The following is a 22,801-nucleotide window of genomic DNA, read 5'->3' on the forward strand; positions in this document are numbered from 1 at the left end:
ATCTGTCTTTATAAGTTGTAGTTTAAATGCTTTACTTATAATTTTAGTTAAGTACATTCACCACTAAGGTCCTCTAAAAGTCTTCTTGGTTATAGCCTTCCCTCTGGGCCTTGGTTTATAAGAATTTCTTATCAGGTTAACACAAGCATCTCACAAAAATGACAAACATTTCCAATATGTAAAACTTTGTCACCTTTAAACCAGTCAGCTGCATTTCCAGACTATTGCAAAAAGGATTATTGTTAAAAAATAAAATCCCTCTGTTCATAACCGAGACACTGCATCAATCACTGTCCCCTCAGACAGCAGCAGCTGGCAAAACTCATCTCACATGACAGATATTTAAAAATATGAAACATTTTCTTCTCAGAAACCTTGTTTGATTTACATAATAATTTGTTTTTAAAGCATGTAAGCAGGCACTGATTTTAAGACATGGAAAAAATAAAAGAGTTTTAACATAGTAAATTTCAACAATATTTCAATTTATCTCAGTAAAAATATGCCAATGATGGTGGGGGTGTATTTTTAGTAGGGGACCACTATCAAATCCATGAATATTGGGTGTCTGTGTGACCCTGTTTGACTGCTATAGTAGTCTGAGGAAACCAGGAACGTCATCATGTCCTTATAAGACCCAGCAATACATTTTCTGAATTGTTCATATGTTATTAAAACAGATTGTAGCCTTCATACGTGCTTTACTTGTGCCTTCCTAAAATACCAAATGTCTAGATGTCAAGTATTAGCCCTACTAATAATGCTATAACAATAAAATAATAGTAACGATACAAAATAGCATAGTAAAACAATAATAAAATGATACATTGTTTCAATATGTTTAATTGTTTTGTCTTCAAGAAAATTATAAATATTGTAGTGTTTTGTAGTCTTTGCACTGCTCGCTTCAGTCGTAAGGGCGCGCAACATCAGCCGCTCAAATACGCGGACTTGAATCACTCCATCTGTGAGCTGGCAGCATGCAGGTGTATCGTACTGTGTCGGTGGGTTTCAAAGACTGAAGTGAGAGACTAAAACCAAGACTCAAGGGAGAGGTTGCAAACAGGATGTTACATGCACAGCGATTTATTGAGAGTGTCGCTATCTTTATCCGTTCGGTTTTATAGACACTTGGAGAATGCGTTAAGATCGGAGCAACAACTCGGATTCGTGAACCTGCTCTGTTTTTAAAGAGAAGAGACAATTTCAAGGCAACAGGGTTGATAGCTTTCTTGAAAACAGATATGAACACCAACGATGCGAAGGAGTATCTCTCCAGAAGAGAGATACCACAACTGTTTGAGGTGAGCATTATTTGTGTGGGAACTTTTGCATTGATGAACACTGAAAAGAATTTGTTTTTATATCACAGGCTAGCAAAAATGTCATTAATAAGTTTCTAGCATAGCAAAAATACTGCTTATTCTCTGATATTTCGGAAATGTCACTCCATCCAATTCCTTAAATAGGAGATCAATATTATCAATGATTTGATATTATTTGTAACAGCAAGATCAAATGATTAGTTGGTGATTAATAATTTAATCGTAACGATTAATTGAAACATTTATCTAAGCTATTGAATCATCTTTTGAATTGAAGCTCTGACAGTACTGTTATGTTACATTGCATTAGGATATATGTGATATTATACATGTAGATGGTTATAGGATATGGTGTTTATAGTTGCCGTCTGTGCGTGAAGATCCATCGGGTGTGAATCTATGTGAGTCAACATCACTGATCGCCTGTTGTTGTTTATAATGTGAGCCTTGATGTCAGAAATAGTGATGCTTTTAGATGTCCTATAGGGAATAACAGTGTATAACAGCTTATTAATTGTATTATTAAAACGAACAATAAAAGTGTATGTTGCTGTAAGCTATTACTGCAGTTTTGTGAAAAGTATTACAGACGAGTTTTTTAGAGAGTTTGGTCTTATTGAGTATTCTGTTTACTTAACTGTGTAAAGATGGTGATGATTGCATAATAGCAAACTTTTTTTCATACAATAATAATTATATTAATTGAATGTCAAATAGGATAGACTAGAGTTTAGCCTTAGGCCTACTGTACAAAGTGGATTTATCATGTGTCCAAGCATACAAAATAAGTAAAATAATATTATCTAAAAACACATACAACATTCTAAGAGATAAAAATGGAAAAACTCACAGATATAAAAATGGATAAACACAATACCTATAAATTTGGGTCATCTGCCATGATGTTCTTGTTACATTTTTCCTAGAGTCTGCTTACTGGTTTGATGTACTACCGACCAGATGACCCCATAGATTATCTTGAGACCTGTCTTAAGAAGGTGAGGGAGCTGGGTGGAACTGATAAAGTTCGATGGGACACATTCGTTGGGCAGGAAAAGAAATCTTTACCGCCACTCAACGGTGGGCAGTCACGACGATCCTTTTTCCGAAACGGTGAGTTGAGAAAACAGAAGGAATGAGATGTAGTCATCAGCCAATGGAACTTAGAGCAAATTGAAGGCAACAATAAAATTCATGCAAAACAGAAATGCTACAAGCTGGCGTTTTGTTGTATACTACACAGCAGGCTCATTATTCATTATTCTGATCTTGTAAGACCATGACAGTCATCAGTAGGGGTTTTTCTGTCTTTTTTCGGCTAAAGCAAATGAATGCCAGCAGATTACAGTCAGATTGTCCACGAATCCAAACATCTTATTCTAATTATAAATAATGAGAATCAGAGATAAAATAAAAATTCACCCTTTTGTCAGGTGCTACAGAGGTGTGTGAGGTAGGCCTACAGATTGATATGTGATCAAAAAAGAAAACCTTGCTAGACATTCTTAACATTCTGCTACAGTATAAACATGATCTTCTAGAGCAGTGGGTCTCAACTGGGGGGGGGGGGGCGCAGAGGTACAGCAGGTGGGGCGCAACGGTTCCCCGAAACCCCAACCTTTGGAACTCGATCGTGAATGCACGGAGGAACAATTGCAAATTGACGGAGGGCAATGTTCTATATGAGGCTGCATGTGTGAGCGTCCGTGCAGACTCATTGTAGGTCCAGCGCGGTGCCATTTTAGGATGCGCACAAAAGCTTAAAATGTTAGGCAAGCTTAGGCAATTGTCCACTCAGGAAGCAGTAGCATTACCTCTACATCATCTTAAGAAACAGGTAGATCACATAAGTATGTTTCTCTTTCAGACTCCAATTTCAGACTAAGCACAAGTCTCTCTCTCTCCCAAATGAGTTCAGAGTGGCGTGTAAATGCAGCGCCTTTTCATATATTTCTGAACATGGACAGCTGTTTAAAGCTGTTGACAATTATTAAAGGTGTAAGGTGTTTTTTCAACAAGGAAATGACACCACACAGTGTCTGTATAATACACTACGAATAAACTCCAGATCGTGTTAAAATTAAACAAATATGCACGTGACCTGGCAGATTAATCCTTTTGAAATAATTCCCAACTACAATTTTGTAATTGTTTAAATGCAAAAAGATAATGGTTCACAATGGTATTTTAATGGAAACCTTCATTTCTGTGATGGTTTCTTTTGTTTTTATCAGCAGGGTTGTTACATTTATAATCTGATCTCTTGAGATCAATCTATCATGTATACGTATTTGTTGCTTCTTTATACAAAGTTGAAACTATATCTAACATTTTTAACACATTATCTTCTCTATTCTCAATGTGGCAGTTCTTTAAAGGAGTTTACAGGGTGGTGCAACCATGAAAAGGTTGAGAACCACTGTTCTAGAGATACCTGTCAAAAGTGGTCAAAGATGAGGATCAGGTGCTCTCATCACTAACTCAAGTATTTGCATTCATCCGTATAGTGCTCCCAGACAGCCCGAACTTCCCATATCGGAGATACGAGCGCCTCCCACCCATTAACCAGTTCTCCATTGAGAGTGACTCAGACCTGTCTGAGACAGCAGAGCTCATAGAGGAGTATGAAGTGTTTGACCCCTCTAGACCAAGACCCAAAGTCATCCTCATCATAGGTAAGCCCAACGTCTGAGATCTTTTCTCCAAGATCTGTATTCACAGCCATTTGTGTTAGAAAGAGCAAGACTGGTTTTCATGTGCTAGTTTAAATGTTTTGTGATCCAATCATCCATATTCCGATTTCATTCTTTTGGGCATTTGTACTTTTGATTTCTATTGTTGTGGTCAGTTAGTATTGGCAGATGTATGTATATATGTACAGTATATGTATACGTGTGTTGTTTGCGTGATTGCATAGCTGCGTCTCACATGTAAAAAAGTTCAAAAGTTCATGTTTAAACTCGAGCCACCTTCTTCCCAACAAGGCGGTCCAGGCAGTGGTAAAGGTACACAGTGTTTGAAGATCGCCGAGCGCTATGGCTTTGAATACGTGTCAGTAGGAGAGCTCCTGAGAAAGAAGATGATCCATAATGCCAGCAGTAACAGGAAGTGGAGTCTGATTGCCAGAATCATCACCAATGGGGAACTGGCACCACAGGTATGTACTTCAGTGTTAAATAAAGGTTTAATCTTCAGAACTGAATTTTTCAATTGATAGTGCTGTATCTTACATGTCACTAGGGATGGGAATTGATAAGAATTTAACGATTCCGATTCCATTATCGATATTGCTTATCGATCCGATTCCTTATCGATTCTCTTATCGATTCTCATTGGGTGAGGGAATAAGTACAAATTTGTTTGTATTAACTCGCTTTAATATCTTATAAGAACACAGCACATACTCCGAGTATACAAAAATTATGTGTAGCAACCACAGAACAAACCTAAAAGTAGGCTACAAAGTAAAGTCAAGGGACCTATAGAATTTTTCACATTCATCATTGGTCCAGACAAAAAAATAAAACAAAACTGCCATTTAAGTGCCCTAAAAACACAGACTAAACAGTCAAGGAAGAGTTTGTGCCTTTGGGAATATTCTACCTGAAACAAAATTCAACTCAACTGACATACAAAATAAAAAGAAGTCTTCTGTAAAGACCACAACTATCAACTTAGGCAAATTAACAATTTTTGTGCAGAAAATGTAAAAATTGACAGGGAGCGGAGAGCGGTTGCCACGGCGATAGAAGTTATAATTCATACCTCGAGGGTATTAATATGGCAGAAAAGGACACCCTGTTGCAAAATGCGTTTTGAAGTTGCACAGTTTTCTTTTGCAGATTTAGCTCCAGTTGGGAATATTTCATGTCTTAAAAGCTTTTTGACTTTTAAAAACTTTTATCTTATTTTTTTAGATAAATCTAAATGTTCGATTTAAATGCATGAATGTATAAACATTACTTGGCAAAAGATGCACGTTTGCCCTCTCAGGAAGGATACGAGATGAAATGGCGCTCAAATTAACTAAACAGAGAAGTTACCTTCGGCATTAATAGCAGATGACGTCTCGTTAGCTCCGCTGCTGCTTGACTCACTTGTTGTTGTTCTGTCGCTAAGTAGTAGTGTATCAAACACGCGACAGTCCTGCAAATTAATTGCGTGCTGTGTGGCCAAATGTTTCTGCATATTGGAGGTTGTTCCTCCCTTTGTCGAAATTAAACTTTTACAGTTGTTGCAAATGACCGCATTGGCGTCATTTCTAGTGAAATATAACCACGCTTTAGATCGCTTCTGCCTCGATTACATGTTTGCTGCATAACCAAAACAACGCAGCGCGTGTGTGACGTTATGGTGATGACACATTTGCCACGAGCGGAACCGATAAGCGGAATCGTTAAGCAGATACGCTAATGGTTCCAAGGAATCGATGCACTGGGCAACGGTTCTAAAGAAGAACCGGTTCTCGGTTCCAATCCCTACATGTCACAGTATAAAAATGTTATGCCTGTGGTCAATAGTTGGTCATTTCTTAAAGGAGTAATGTGGAGATTTTAGCGCAATCTAGTGGTGAGGTTCGGAATTGCAACCAACGGCTCACTCGCACCCCTTTCAAAGCACTACAGTGGTTGACACAGGACAAAGAAGTTGTCACGTTTTCCCTTCTTTGCTGAAGGAGATAACGTATTTACAAAACACGCTCTGTAGAGAAGTTTGTTTAGGGATACTGTAGAAACGACATAGTGAATTTCATGTAGGGGCACCCACGGTGTATGTCGATAGAAATAACTCATTCTAAGGTAACAAAAACATAATGCTTCATTATGTGAGGTCTTTTTACACCTATGAAGACATTTTTGAATATTATATTGCATTCCCGTCATTACATCCTCAAAAAAAATGACACACTGAACATTTAACATCAATGTAACAAACAAACATGTTAAACTGTTGCATGAATGTTGAAACACAAATTGAAAAGTGCGTAAGCAGGTGGGATGAATCTCAGTGTTTTGATAAGCCCTCCTTTTTTTTCTTTTAAAAATGACTCATTTTGGTTTCTCAAATCTAAGGTTCTGCATGTGAACACAGTGCTAATAGTCACACAAAAGACTACAATTTTTAATGGTGTGAAAAGTCCAGAAATAGCTCTTCATTTCATACTTTGAGAATGAAGTAGCTGCGATTGAAGTGACAGGCTATGTTTGAATTTGTTTTTTCAGTCTGTTTCAACACTTAACAATAATTAAAGCTACTTAATTCCCTGCCTAGAACAATGTGCTTACACACCTCTTTCCTGCATATTAGCTTTCCGATTTGAGAGCTGAGCCTAGAAGCGTGGGGCTTGGTATGAGGTTATTTAGGCAGGAGGTTTTAAAGAGAAGAAGTAGATAAGACCTCCGGCTGGGTGTTGCTTTCCTAATGCACTTCTGAAATGCTTTGTTAGTTTTAAAAGGAAACCATCTATCTGCAAAGATTATTGACTAGAGGATAAAATGACCAACCCAAGTCATTTAATCCTTAGCTGCATTAAATGTCCCTTAATGCAGAGACACAGGTCAAGTTCAGCCTCTTGATACTGCCAGAGAAATAAAAGACACCTTCTTCTAACGATTTACTGGATTCGGAAGACAAAGGAGACTGTTTTAAGACTTTAAGGAAAGATATGGGTCGAGAAGTCTTGGTGTTGTAAACATATTTTTTTGTATTTTTGTCTTCCAGGATCAATATATAAAGATGTTGTCAAAAATTAAGAGAGTTTATGCTTAAAACAAGACAAAATTTAATTTACACGTTTTTTGTATGTTTATCTTTAAGCTAAGTTACTTCATCTGCAGATTTTTTTCTAGTTTTAAGCATCATCTCAATTAACTGTATTATTTCTTTAGAAAGCAAGGCTTAAAGGTCCAGTGTATGTAATTTGGTGAGGTTTTCTGCGGTGGCACTACGGTGGCTGACACACAGAAGGAGATAACGCATTTATGAAACATGCTCTGTAAAGCAGTTTAGGGCTTCTGTAGAAAAAACATGGCCAATTCCATGTAAGGGAATGCTTGTAACAGTTATTGGCCAACATTTAGTATCATATAGTAGGAAAAATTGCTTTATATATGTCTTTGTACTGTTGAACACTGTATAAGATATTTTGAAGAATGCAGGAAAGCAAACGGTTCTGGGGAACATTTGACTAGCATTGTAATTTTTCCTACTATAGTCAATAGTGGCCAAAAATCATTTGTGACCCTGGACAACAAAACAAGTCTTATGGGTCAATTTTTCGAAATCGATAATTTTACATAATTTGAAAGCTGAATAATTAAGCTTTCTATTGATGTATTGGTTGTTAGGATATGATGATATCTGGTGGAGATATAATGGTTTAAGTCTCTGGAATCTGAGGGTGCAAAAGAATCAAAATATTCAGAAAGATGCCTTTGAAGTTGTTAATAAGAGGCACTGTTACTGGTCATACACTCACAAAAATAAAGTTTGTGTATTTTAACAGTATGAAATTCACAAGATCTTTACTAAATATCTTAATGATTTTTGACATAAAAGAAAAATCTATAATTTTGACCCATACAATGTATTTTTGGCTTTAACTAAAAATGTTCCTGTGCTACTTAAGACTTGTTTTGTGATCCAGGGTCACATTTGGTTACAAGCATTATTCCAAATATATTTCTCTGAGGTCATCAGAACAAAAAAAAATTAAACAGATTTGGAACAACTCGAGGGGTGAGTAAAAGATGACAGAATATCTTTTTTGGGTGAACTCTCCCTTAGGACAATTTGCTTCTTAATGTACCCTTATTTTGGAAAACAAGACAAAAAGTATGAAATTCTGAATAGTTCCTTATAATATATATTCATATATAATCTATTTATTTAGAATAGGCTGCATAAATGACACTTATAGTGTTTCCAACTGTGTTTTATTCAAATCTGTAAAGCCTTGTAAATTAGGACGACTGGTTGTTGGATCCAGATATGGGGCAAACAATGTTTTGAAATGTGAAGTTTTGCATGTGGAAAAAGCATAATAGTCTTATGTATTTGCAAGGAGGGTCTTCATCATAAACTTGTACTCTGCACTTTGATTTCAGCTTGTGGTAAAATGGAAAAGACAGCATTTGGTTGTACAAATTACATTCCAAACCAGGCGACAATGATGACTGATGTAAGAGTTATTTTTAGAGCTTTAGAGAGTCTTTTACGGTCTCTTGCAAAAGATGCCATCCACATCATTAGATTTGCTTGCTTGAACATTTTCCACCCCCAGTGCCTTTAGTTATCCTGCATTCCTCAATGACAGTAAAAAGATCCAAGTAAAAACACAATATTTTCGGGAATAACAATATAATTTAATTTAAATGCATATGTAATTCTGTAAAATTTGCATCTATCTAATGCATTAATGTGTTGTAAATATATGTTGTAAATTTCTCCTTTATATTGAATGAATGCCTTAAAGCTTAGTTTATCTAAAACAATTTCATCCAAACTAATTTAATGGGATTTAACATACAGTGTAGCCGCCGGAATTGCAAAGCACACTTGCTGTTTACTGTAGATACTCAACATAAGAGAAGAACAACTGCATACAAGAACAAGGTTTATAATAGGGGCATACGTATTGAAGTTATCTGAATGTCCAAGATGAGTGTTCCTGAATTTGTGAATAGAGTAGATTATTTTCACCTGAGTGTATTTATTCATCCACATTAGGAAACAACAATCACAGAAATCAAGCAGAAGATCATGAAGATTCCAGACGCCAGTGGTATAGTCATAGACGGCTTCCCTCGAGATGTGGGACAGGCACTTTCTTTTGAGGACCAGGTGAGTGATTTTATTATTGCCGTTGCCATGACAAACTCTAATATTACTGCTCGCAGTTTAGGCAAGGGATTTGACCTGAAGTATTATTAAACTTTGGTCATATCTAAAATCGGAAAATCATTAAAATTGGGCATGGTGACTTTTCTTGACCTACTGTAGAAAACGCTCAGAGCACCATAACAACTGCATAGCGACATGCTCAGAATCATCCAGAACACCATAGCAACAAGTAACACGCATCCTTTTACAAAGTCAAGCATCTACTGTAATTGAATTGAGAACTTAAATCTTCCAATTGACGTCACATGACCATAGTCATTTTTATTCCTACTATATAAATAAAGTCGATGGGGAAAATGTTTTGAGGGAACAATTTCTTTAAACGGTCTTTAAAAGTCTCTCAAGTTGTGTGCATAAATAAGTATGAATGGCAGGCTACCATTCATGAATATTAGTTGCTAAAGACCTGTCAGTTCTGTCCAGACTGCAACCTACAATTGCACAAGTGATCACAGAAGCGTTAGTTTACAAGTGAACTTTTGTGATCGTGTTTGGGTTGGGGTGTGAGTACGTTTAAAAGCAAGGCAGGGCAGAAAACGCAATATAAAATGTCAGATTTGGCAAAGCTAATGGACCAGCTTCTCACAGCTGAGTGGATAATTACTTAAGTGGATAAAACAGTTGTCAAAGCAGGGCTGTCTATACTGTGTTTGCACTACTTAAGTGTTCATCAGCTTGTCACAGGCGAATTGGGGAAGGCATATGGAAAAATGCTTGATGGAATTAGTAGTTTAACTTTTTAAACAAAAATGTCTAGTGTGCATTAAAGTTCCTTTTCATTCATTATCGATATTTATTCCTTCACAAAACCGTGTGACTATTCTGCAGACCTGCAATGGGAGAATTTAAGTCTGGAACAAAAACCTTGTTGATTCAGACCTGCATGAACGGCCTGACCAGAATTCACTCCTTGACATAGATAACCCATAATGACAAACATAAATACCCCAGTACACAGGTGGCACTGTGCAACTTTATGCTTCTGACACTCGCTTGTATCTCGGAAGAAGAATTAATCTTGCTTCCTCTTCTTCAATATATGCTCGGCAAGACCGTTTTGTTCTTGAACGCCACCAAGTCGTGTTTTACTGTAACTTCAGCAGCCCGGGGCACATGAACAAAAGTGCCATTCTCATTGGTCGGCCAGTTTTTAACGCAGCGTTTCAGTCATTTTTTATTTAAATGACGCATTTACGTTTGCTGTTTTGCGCGTCGGTGTGCCCACTCACTAATGCACCCTTTCTTTAACCACGAGGCGTTAAACGTTGAAGACAAACGTGCAAGATTATCGTCCCGGTGTGGACAAGCCTTTGGCTGTCAAATATGAGCTAATGTCAGCCTTCCAAAAAGGATATGTTTTTATCAAGACTAATTTGCTTTCTCTTTCTTCTGTTAGATAGCAGATTCTCAGTATGTTTATTATTATGTCTACCTTAAACCTCATCCCTAGCTTTTCCAAATTAACCTTTACGTTTTACATAAACGTAAGATTGAGATTGTAAAATGACAGAAGTGTGCAACTCTAAATGTTGGATATTGCATCCTCCATCTCCATCTGCGTTCACGAGCAGTAAATTGTAAAGAGAAGCAAGATACAGATACACCTCCATCATTCCTCGGCTGTGTCTGTCCCTCCTTATGCTTCTTCTGTGCCTTCTATTTCACACCAATTATCTAACTTTTTAATGTAGCTTTAACGTAGGCAGACAGCTGTGTGGATCATGCTTTTTGCGGCCAAAAAACATTTAAATACGTCTGTATTCTGAGCCACCCTTATATGGCTGTCATTGTTTAATCAGTGTTTACCACATTTCAAAAGACTGTCGCCTCAGTAGCCTGCCAAACAATATTTCTTACATAATTCTTTATTTTGTTGTTTATAACCTTTCACAAGTGATGATGTGTGACTTCAATTCAGTCTAACAAACAGCCAATGTGTCACGTAGATAACCAATTATCAAAGCAAGTGAGATCCGCAAATGATGCAGCACCTTTTCTCAGAACTGCTTTTTAGGGACACTACATGTAGTGAGTTTCATATATACATAAAAAAGCATCTGAGGATCTGATAAAATCAGGCAGTCGCCAGTTACCGTGGCCGGCGGGCCAATAAGTTAATTTTCCCCCTTGTTTACAAGATCTAAGCTCCGATATCGCACGTCTATATGATGCCAGAATCAGGAGCAGCATCCCTTGGGCACCCTTGTGCTCTCCTCCTTTTTTCGTTCCGGGGTGCTGGCACACTCAGTGAGTGGATGTGTGAGTGAAGAACTGCCAAAAACACAGATATTTTCGTAATAGTGTGCAACAGGGAAGCACAGCAAAAGTGGAGCGTTCAAGATTGTCTGTCTTTGTGCTTTTCATATAGCATGTGCTTTGCTGTTTTTAATTCCAAGAGGGAGATCATTTTCAATGGATAACTGTTGCCTCATTAACAAAAATATTTTTACATTTACATTTATGCATTTGGCAGACATTTTTATCCAAAGCGACTTACATTGCAATATCCTATACACTTATACTTAGGTATGCTCAATCCCCTGGGATCGAACCCACAACCTTGCATTGTTAACGCAATACTCTTACGGCTGTGCTTATATTGTAATATACTTTTTTAAAAACAAACAAAGAAAGGTTTTCTCTCCATTATTAAATGAATTAACATGACATGTTAGAACATACCCTATAGACTGTTTCAGCGGTAACAATATAAACAAATGTAACGTCCCCGAAACTTGACTTCCAGTATTCTTCCGGAAAGATTCAATAACTGTTTTTAATTTAAGTTTTAATTTAATTTACTACAATTAAAATACAATAAAATATTAATAAAAAATTGTATAATTAATATAAATTGTTACATTATTATCAAACTGGAAGTCAATGCATCTGATAAATGGTCTATACAATAAAAGTTATAGCATAATACTTTTTTAAATAATATTTTACTAATGTACTGTAATAATTTGTTAGCAGATCATGTAGAAAGTCTCTTTAGGACTTAGGACATATGTGAATAAACTGGACAACAAAACATTTCTTATGGTTCAGATTTTCGAAATTGAGATGTTTACATAAAAATGAAAGCTGAATATATAAGCTTTTTATTGATGTATGAGTTGTAAGAATAGGACAATATCTGGCTGAGATACAACTGTTTAAAACTCTGGAGTGCAAAAAAAGTCTAAATATTTTGAAAATTGCCTGTGAAGTTATTAATCAGGATCACTGTGGTAGGACATCTACTCACAAAAATAAAGTTTTAATATATTTAAGGTAGGACATTTACAAAATATCTTTACTTAATATCCTAATGATTTTTGGCGTAAAAGAAAAATCGATAATTTTGACCCACAATTTTTTTTCCCACGCTGGTTTTGCAAAAATTCACATTGTTTTTCAAAGACAGTAAAACATCACTAAGCACATTAAATGTTTTTTTATTTATTAGATTTATTGTTCATTACTTCCTTTTACGACCACTGGAACCGAAATGGAACAGTGGTGGAGGCAGAGAGATAAGTTCAAAATGAATGAAGCCACTGGATATAATAAAGCCAGATCAAAGAAGGAGACAACAAATTTATTAATACGGGCGATGATGTGAATAACAATGCGCAAGTGTGTATGTGTGTGTGGAAGGAAAAAGGTTTGAACAGGCCTTAGACTTGTTTGTCTTTACTGAGTGACCAGGCAACCAATAATAGTGCCACCATAGCCAACGTCACTAACCATATTAGCTTTGACTATCACAGAATATAATGAGCAGCATTGAGGGGATTTAAAACCCAATTATGAGGCAAGATTAAAATGAGTGGGGTTCAGAACACAGCTTTAACAGCGATCATTATAGGATTACTAAATACCTCTAGTGTGATAACACCGTCTCCCCAGCCTGTTCAAATGTCAACTAAATATTATTCCAGAATGTCACGGTGGAGAAAGTCTGACTCTGGGAAATGTGTGTAGAGTGGTACAGGAGAGTGACTGGAGCATTACAGATGATCTCTAGAAATCAGAGAGCGAGTTTTACACACTACACAACTCATACAAGCTGGTATCTGTTACATCAACCCTCCCAAACCACCTGTTCACCTGCTGCAAGTGTGATTTTAACCGGTTTCAGTCGGCATGGAAAGCAGGCACGCTAACAATGAGGCTAGGCTTGATTTTAAAGGATAGTTTATCCAGAAATGAAAATTCTGTCATCATACTCTCGCCCACTTCTCATTTCAAACCTGTAGGATTTCTTTCTTATGCATAACATAGATGAAGATAATTTAAAGAATGTATGACCCAACAACAGTGGGACCCACTGACTTGTTTTGTGTCCCTCCAATTGAAGTGAATGGTTACCACCATGGTTCGGATAAAAACAACATTATTCAAATTATCTCAGTTTGGGTTCTGCGCAAGAAAGAAAGTCATACAGATTTGAAATGAAAAGAGGGTGAGTGAATGATGGCAGAATTATTATTTCTGGGTAACTATAATTTTCTGTCTCCAGACAGAACACTGTTACTTGACTAACATTGTGATATTGGACAGCAGGGCCTTTCTGTTGACCTTGTTGTTTTTAGTGGCCTTTACTGTCAAATTAATAAAAATGTTTTTATATTTTGGCACTAAAGGGGTTTTGTTAATATGGCATAATGAGACTGAGGTTGTTGAATGAGTTGTTGTCTGAATGAGGTTGGCATGTAGCAGTGGTTTGACAGAGGACGATGCTGACAGTAATGCTTTAAATCTGCTTACTCAAAGGGATCCTTCTACCAAAAACCTATTTACACACCTTCATGTCATTCCAACCCAGTATGCTGCTGTATTTCCTAAGAAAACATGTATGTAATGGCATGAAAGTGTGTAAATAACAATTAAGATGATGAAGATATTAATATCATTATGAATTTTCGATGAACTATCCTTTTAAAGGAGCAATGTGGATTTTAGCGGCATCTAGTGATTGTGAATTGCAACCAACATCTCACTCCGTGCTCAGCCATCTCTTTCGAAACACTATGGTGGCTGACACAGGACTAAGATGTCGTCAAGTTTTCACTTCTTTGCCAAAGAAGATAATGTTTTTACAAAACGCACTATGTAGAGCTGTTTGTCCGTTTAGGGCCACTGTAGAAAAAAAGTGGCGATTTCCATGCAAGGGTACCCATGGTGTATGTAGATAGAAATTGCTCATTCTAAGGAAATAAAACATAACGCTTCATTATGTAATATGTCTATATACACCTCTGAAGACAGTTATGAATATTATATTGCTTTTATGTCAATAGATCCTCCATAATCTTCCACATTGCACCTTAAATATAGCATATTAGTATAGTGAATCTTAAAAGAAAATGGAGAAGGATTTCACAGAGGCATGGTGTTAATGGAATGAACAACAAGAACACAAGGAAATGACGATGGATTAATAGAAAACAGTGCACTATTAATAGATTTCAAAGATTAGGAAAAGGCTTATACCATAGAGAGGCTAGTGAAAGAACAGAGGACAGGAGTGTTTCTCAGAGGGTTCCCATTATGCTCCTGTAGATTGGCAGCTTGTCTCGTGCAATACACATCGGGAGGTTTAACTGGCAGTGGCTCTCCTGGGTCTTTTAGGAGTAATTCCCTTTAAAACAACATGCCAGACCATTTTCCAAAAATCCTTCGAGGTGAACACAATTTTATTCTCAATTCACGGCAGTCCATGGGGGGCCGCAGAGCTTCTCCCCCCCCCGATGTGCCATCTAATGTCATTTGACAGTGTGAATACTGCTATTAAGTCCGGGCTTTGTACTGCTGCTTCATGAATTTATTCACAACGAAGCATGCGTGCGCGTATGATTGTGTTTTGGGTTCGGGGCTGAATCTACTGTTTACATATGTGAAGGTTTGCTTAGGAATTTTGATACTGTTCAGTGGCATAGCAAGTCAGGTCCGGCCCCATATGCAAAAAAATTTAAAGGGCCCCCTCCGTCTGTTCGCGACTGCGTTAACCATTACTCGACATCGGTTGTTCACTGAGGTCTGTTATTTAAATGTTGACAAGCGTAAATTGTGCTCATATAGTAACGGCAGACCCCAAGGGAGAACTCACAGGCGCCCGAAAATGGAAAAAGGAGACACAGCCAGCGTTTTACACGTGCCAGCGATACGTGAACGGGCTTAACATTTATATGATAATACAGTTGTCAATCATTAAATATTTAGCTACTTACATCAGGCTCTTTCACTTTTCCAACCTCGGCTTCTATCAATACAGCACCCCCCCCCCCTCTTTCATTTGATTGGACAAAAATCCTCGCCTTCCTTCATATGTTAGGCCAGATTGACATCAGATTGACATGCTCATTCAGAGTCTGTATAAATTAAACTTCATTCCGTTTCGACACAGCAAGGATGATTATATGTATTAAATGGATGCCAACTAATTGGCTCAATAAAGATCTTTCTACTACCTACTAACCTTTCAATGTACATTATTATTAAACACCTGTTAGCCAATTTCAAATATTTTCTTAATTTCATTGAAAATAGGTGCCTGAAAGATCTGGTTTGTGATGTGAAAATGTATTTGGGCAAAAGGTAGATTCTTTTAACAAAGACATACAAAACCCTTTGACTTTCCTTGAAACACAAAAGCAGGATGTCAATGGAGCGTTTTTTTCACTGACAGATACAGTGACACCCTTTCAAGCTTTAAAAAACAAACATAAAACACTTCTTAGTCTTCTGAAGCAATAATCTAAGTTTAAATACAATACAGAAGTGAAAGAGAAAATCATTTGTGCTGCTTGGCATATCACTGGGTATAAATCTAAACAGAAGAAATAAGTTTATGAGAGAATATCTCATCCTGAATGTATCTCAATAACAGACAGCTTACTTGACAAGCAATCTGGTCAGAGATAAAAATAATGAGATACAGTACATTTGGAGTGAATAGCAGAAACAGATTCCAGTTCAAAAATGGCAGAAATTCATGTCAGTATCGTAACTTACGCTGACATTTCGCCTGCCAAGCTTTCTTTTGAGATAATCAGCATGCTTTCTGTTTTGTGGCAAGCTTTCAGGCTGTTTAGAACTGACATTTGTAGGTTTTTCTTCACCAGCAGATGACTGATTAAATACATATTTCCAAAATGCTTCCTAGCAAACTAGTTACAAAGATGTCATTGAATTTGAGGTAAATATATGCTCTTTGAGGTCGCAATGTTGCCAACATGATCTACATATAAAATTCAATGTAGTTCTGTGGCCACTTTGTCCCATAGACGAAATAAAATCCAAGATGTTACTTTAAGCTTTCGAGGGCATTCATTGATTTCTAATCATCCTAATGCAATCCTTGTCAGCCAGCTGAACAGAAACCTGCAGTTAACACAAGGCTTGACGTGCTGTTTGGCTGAATACAATTAAGTTATTTGACATATTGGACTTGATAAGGACGCAGCAAGTATATGTGTGTTTTTCGCTCAGATCGTGGCTACATTGTTCAGGGATAGAAAAAATTATCATAGAAAAAAGAGGCAACTGATAATGGCAGTCGATGGAAAATCACTGAATGATATTTCATTGAAATACAAACGTGTTTGTCTCTCAGTGTGTGTGTTTGTGTGTGTGTAAATGGCTGATACATGTCTATTAAACTGCAGCCCGACAACAGTAGATATGTTATCAGAAGGCTTTGACGTTTATTTTTGTTAGTCTTTGACAATTGTTTAGTTTATTGTGGAATCGTAACCATAGCAACTGTTTTTCGTTTAGGCAGTGTTCACACTTGACTTCTTTTTTGAAGCTGCTAGTGTCTGTTTTACATTTGTATCCTATGAAGTAAACCGTTTTCAAAAAAAGTCCTCGCTTTTTTTTAAATGCCAGCGTCTTTTTCTGCAGCTCAGAGCATCTTTTGGAGTTGTAAAAACTTTTCTGAAAAGTATGGCCTACATCAAGCACCTTTTGAGCACTGTTTCAATAAAAACACGATAGGAATGTTATTGGTCGAGAAAAAAGCTCGAAAAATAAAATGGCGGCCAAAACACCAGTTGGATCTGGTATCAGCAGAGCGATGAAGACGGGTCGTATGAAATATGAGGGGGGGCCGATCACGTGATACATGGTAATCCCAGCTAGAAAATGCATACATGATAGGTCCCTATATTATTTAAAGTAGTAATCAAACATGTCCCTACTACAATCACAAGAATTAAACCTAGTGAGCAATCTTCATGAAAAGCACGTTTGTCATACTTTTAATCTTATTCAGTGTTGGGTAAGTTACTCTGAAAAAGTAATTAATTACTAGTTACTCATTACATATTCAATAGTGTAATTAGATTACTGTCCAAAAAGTATTTAATGATTACTAATTACGTTCTATATGCTACATCTACCTTGATTAGTTAAGTGATTCAAGGATAGACATGAAACGGCTTATTTAAATCATTCAATTAATAATATTATTAACTGACCAAAGTATTACAAATGTGAGAATTATACATTAAAGCACAGATTTTAAAGTAAGACTTTGAATTTTGATGTCAATTACACTATTGCACATGCATATATTTCAAAAGGATTTAGTTTAATTACATCAAAAGTAACTGTAACTAGTTACACCCAACACTGATCTTACTACATATAATAAAAAAATGCTGAATCATATATTAAAGTGAAAGTGAAAAGTGAAAGTGACTAATTTGTCAGTTATGGTGACCCATATCCGAGATATACCTCTGCTTTTAACCCATCCAGAGAGTAGTGAACACACGCACAGCAAGTGGTGAACACACATACACCCAGAGCAGTGGGCAGCTATCACTGTAGCGCCCGGGGAGCAAGTAGGGGTTAGGTGCCTTGCTCAAGGACACCTCAATCGTTACCCGCCTGACCTGAGGATCGAACCGGCAACCTTCTGGTCACGAGTCCAACCCTCTAACCATTAGGCCACGACTGCCCCGACTATATTAATAATATATCATTTATTAATATACGACTATATTAATAAATAATTTACATTTACAATCATATTTATGCATTTGGCAGATGCTTTAATCCGAAGTGATTTACATTGCATTATATTACACATTTGTTTCAAAGGCTGCGTTTATATTTGGAATTAACATGCTATCTGTATCTGGATGTTGTCCACATACACATTGAAGTGTATACGCGCTTCTGATCCGAATGTCATCCGATCAGCGTCTCCTGATCCAGAGGTAGTCGAGGACGCATTGTGATCAGATCTCAGTGTAATGTAAATACAATCCAGAAAGTTTATCTACATTTACCAGCACAACTTCAAAGAAAACCTGTCAGACTGCGAAGGAGATGACAAATACAGCGGAAAGTTTACTCTTGCTCACGCACTCTTGCACAATCATTAATTTTCCCACAAAATGATCGTGGATACTTTATTACAGTGTATCATTATTTGCAACCTACAGAGGATGTCAAATCACACAGATGTTTTACTTGTCCACTTCAGCTTTATCATCACATACGCTATATGCTAACGCCATGATCTAACCACTGAGCTACAGGAAAGCATTTATTGCTTAACAATATAAAAATGATAACAACACCAAAATTACACAACATATTTGCAACCCGTTTGTGGTAGTTGAATCAATGGCGCCCCTCAACGGCAGTTCGGTTGAGACTAGGAATTCAATAATGTCTATAATTGCAGACACGTACATAAGTTTATAGAAAAGTGTTCTGAATTAACCAGGGTTGAAATCCCTAACCAGCGGTTAGCATGTCTGCTAAATCATTTGGTTTTATCAGTTGCATGTTTACAATTGCTAAAACCAGTGGTTGCAAAAACTTCAACCAAATTTCCAATCTTTGTACCAATTTGTTGAAAATGATCGCTTAGTCTTATGCTGTTGGAAAGGTTTTTTTTGAAAAACGTCTTTGCCAAGGTCCTCTGGCACACTAAACGGTGTGGGCGAGTCGTTACTTTTGGTGGGCGGAGTGACATTGGTGAGTGGGGTAGACGGGCATGGGTCGTTTTTTTCTTTTTAATCCAGTTTCGAATGTCCATGATAATTATGTGAAATTATGAAATGCACAAAGCCTGTTCCTTTTCCAATATGTAATGTCAGGATGCCTGAGCGTGCTATATGAAACAACCAATCGAAATGCGACTTTGCCAAACAGAATGTCCTTTACTAAATAATAATTTGTATTTTAATATACACAGTAGAAAGACAATACAGTTCACAAATTAAATTTATGAATAGGATGTTAAAAAAAATTCATTAATTAAAATTCACATACATTTTTATCTGAGGGGGCGGGTTAAAGCGCTGACCCTGCCGTTGGAGCAGTTTTGTATTAAAGTAAGTTTCATTTTCACTTTCAATAACTTTTGATTGCATTTCTAGCAAGAAATTAGTATTGTAGTTTTTAAATATGTGATTTTTTTTTGCAAAGACGCTCTCTTTTTATAATTTAAATAGACTTACATTACGCTGATTATGAAGGCTGTCTGCCTTCGTGCACAAACGCTATCTTTGAACATTGCCGGCTGCTATTTGTAACCATAACATAGCTTTCCTGTAGCTCAGTGGTAAGAGAATTGTGTTAACAATGCAAGGTTGTGGGTTGCAAATACCTATGTATAAATGTATAGGATAACGCAATGTAAGTCGCTTTGAATAAAAGCGTTTGCCAAATGCATAAATGTAACACTGTGAGCGTTTTGTTTTACTAAACAAATCGCCATTGTCCACTTTTTCTTGTCAAAAAAGAAGGCAAGTGTGAACACGGCCTTAGGTTGCAATTGAGTTATAGTATGTGAGTATGTGTTCATACTCATGGCAAAGTCAAAATAAAAATGTTTAAGGGAATAGTTCACCCAAAAATTTAAATTCTGCCATCATTTACTCACCATCTTGTTTAAAACCAATATGACTTTCCGTATCACACAAAAGAAGATATTTTGAAGAAAGTTGGTAACCAATAGGCACTTATTCACTTCTATTGCATGGACACAAAACCAATACAAGTTAATGGGTGCTGGTTACTAACATTCTTCAAAAAAAAAAAAATTCTGTGCTCTGCGGAAAAACGTCTAACAGGAAACAGGACCAGGAAGTGTCATTTTTTGGTTGAATTACCACTTTAAAACATGTGACATTGCTTTAAATCTTCAATCATTAAAAATGCTTTTCCTATGGTTTAATGGATGAATGTTTTATATATGACACTTGATGCATGCTTAATTCCTCTCATCAACATATAGATTTTTTTCATTATAATGTGAAGGGTCACAATATATCCTGTGAATAATTCTTGAAGATGCCTTGACCTCTGAGTGTCATTAAATAAGTACATACAGATCACTTCTATAGTCACTTTGACCTTGACATTGTGAAGGTGACTGTATTAAACAGAAATAAGACATTGGGCCCTATCTTGCACCCAGCGCAATTGACTTTGTACACCGACGCATGTGTCATTCCTATTTTGCACCCGCGCAAAGCGTGCTTCTCCCTCCACAGAAGCAAGTCGCTAAACTAGTGAATGAACTTGCGCTCCCTGGGCGGTTCAGCGCAAAAAAGGAGGCGTGTTCCGGCGCAAACAATCCCTGGTGCTATTTTGCTGTTCCATTAAACAATTGCGCCACTGACCAGAAAAAACCTAGTCTAAAGTCAGTGGCGCGTTGCGCGTTGTTCATTATGCTATTTTAAGGGCGCATGCTTGACCATAATGTATAGCGTGCACAACGCGCATACACTTTGCTCATGTAATCTACACAGATGCAACAGTTATTTTTGCAAATCATAAATTGTGTCACTAAAAAAATATTAACACATGAGATGACGGAAATCATTGTGGTGTCCTCTGCTGGCGTCAGGTCCTGAGTAGAGGCAGATCCACCTCCCGTAACACGGCGTGCCCGATTGATGCTGGCAAGCTTGGACTTTCCCCGTCTTCTGATGTCATTGTAGCGCTTGCGGCACTGGTGCGACGTCCTGGGGATGCCAGCTGATGAAACAATTGTGGCTATTTCCTCCCACGCCTGTTTAACCGACGCTATTTTGGGTGGGTTTCTCCCATCCCCATACAACACAACTTCTCTGTCTTTCACTGCTCTTACAAGAACATCAGTCTCCTCGGCTGTGAACCGCTCCTGGTGTGCGCCTGGTAAATACGCCATAATAATAGCAATCCATAATGGAACTTGCGCACCTGCTTTTAAAGGGAATGTTGGATGACGCTCTGATTGGTTTATTCCCTGTTACGCCCAAACCACACCTATGAATAATGAAGCTACTTCAGACCAACCCATTTTAGATTTGCGCCGGGCGCAAGAGCCATTTATCCCGCCGGGAAAATAGCAACAGCGCCGAGACCCGCCCACAAAGTTACTTGCGCTTTGCGCTTTGACACTTGCGTTTCAGATCGTTAAAATAGGGCCCATTATGTTAATTGTTTTGTTCATTTACAAGGAGACACTCACCTCCTCTCTGTCCCTGCAGATCTGCACTCCAGACCTTGTGCTGTTTCTGGCCTGCTCTAACCAGCGTCTGAAGGAGCGTCTGGAGAAGCGGGCCGAGCAGCATGGTCGCCCGGATGACAACCCTAAAGCCATAGATCGACGCTTGACTAATTTCAAACAGAATGCCATCCCTCTGGTCAAATACTTTCAGGAGAAAGGCCTCATCGTCACAGTAAGTAATACTTTTGGATATGTAATGTAACTTATTGAAACATAAGAAAAGTCGAATATTTCCTTATTGCCACGAGATTGTGTAAAAACGTCACCTTTGACATTTCCGCATCTCTCACTTACACCAGACCATTTAACATATTTTGCAGTGATGTAGGGACAATACATTAGCAATAAATAAACCCACACATTATCTAGGCTATAGTCACTTAATAAATGCATTATATATTATAATAAGAGGTATGCATATTGCCAAGAATAAGAGGCATGCATAATTCGTTTTTTGCAAATCAAACAAGTATCAATTTGATACCAAAGTGCTTAAAAGTTAAGAAACACACCTGCGCACATTTCAGGAATGATGTTATGAAATCCCATGCTGCCGTATTTAACTGCACTGACCAGGTGCACATCCACCACAAAGTCCCACCGCTGTCAGTATCATTAAGACACGCTCTTTATCACTTTGAGTAATTAATATATATATATTCAAATGTGATCCGAGAGGGGCTGGAAATAAAAGCAGTTAGATTCAGCATGTGTCTCTCGTGAGCTTCTTTTAGTTAATAAACAAAGATAATGAGGACGTGATGTTGAACGCTGATTACAGCCTTTAGTTCTAATGACCTGAGTCACAGATAAGATTGAGGAGAAAGACCTTGAAGCAGGGGAATTTAGGACGGGGAAATGCTTTAGATGTCAAATCAAAGTTACATCTAAGAGTTCACATGGGAAATAACAGGAGTAGTGCTTTGGTGGTTATTTTCATTTGCCTTTAAATAGCTGCAGGGGATACGCTTCCACACAGAATGAGATTTAAGCTAAAATAGAAACCCAACTGCAGACATTTAGACGTATGATATAAAACATTTGAAAGGTGATAATGGAGTTCTGG

The 22,801-nt window shown here is 37.3% G+C and overlaps 1 protein-coding gene across 2 annotated transcripts in view; it reads left to right on the forward strand.

Annotated features, from left to right (window-relative positions):
- The first annotated feature begins 960 nt into the window (after nucleotides 1-960).
- Nucleotides 961-22,801, forward strand: part of ak5 (adenylate kinase 5) — a 55,139-nt gene continuing 33,298 nt past the window's right edge. For both annotated transcript variants that reach the window (XM_056740865.1, XM_056740874.1), the window contains exons 1-6: nucleotides 961-1,304; nucleotides 2,252-2,438; nucleotides 3,833-4,000; nucleotides 4,310-4,482; nucleotides 9,054-9,167; nucleotides 21,716-21,907. In XM_056740865.1, coding sequence (XP_056596843.1) covers nucleotides 1,245-1,304; nucleotides 2,252-2,438; nucleotides 3,833-4,000; nucleotides 4,310-4,482; nucleotides 9,054-9,167; nucleotides 21,716-21,907 — 894 coding nt within the window. In that variant the 5' untranslated portion in view covers nucleotides 961-1,244. The remainder of the gene's footprint in view (nucleotides 1,305-2,251; nucleotides 2,439-3,832; nucleotides 4,001-4,309; nucleotides 4,483-9,053; nucleotides 9,168-21,715; nucleotides 21,908-22,801) is intronic.

Source organism: Triplophysa dalaica, chromosome 3, assembly GCF_015846415.1.
Source record: "Triplophysa dalaica isolate WHDGS20190420 chromosome 3, ASM1584641v1, whole genome shotgun sequence".
Taxonomy (NCBI): Eukaryota; Metazoa; Chordata; class Actinopteri; order Cypriniformes; family Nemacheilidae; genus Triplophysa; species Triplophysa dalaica.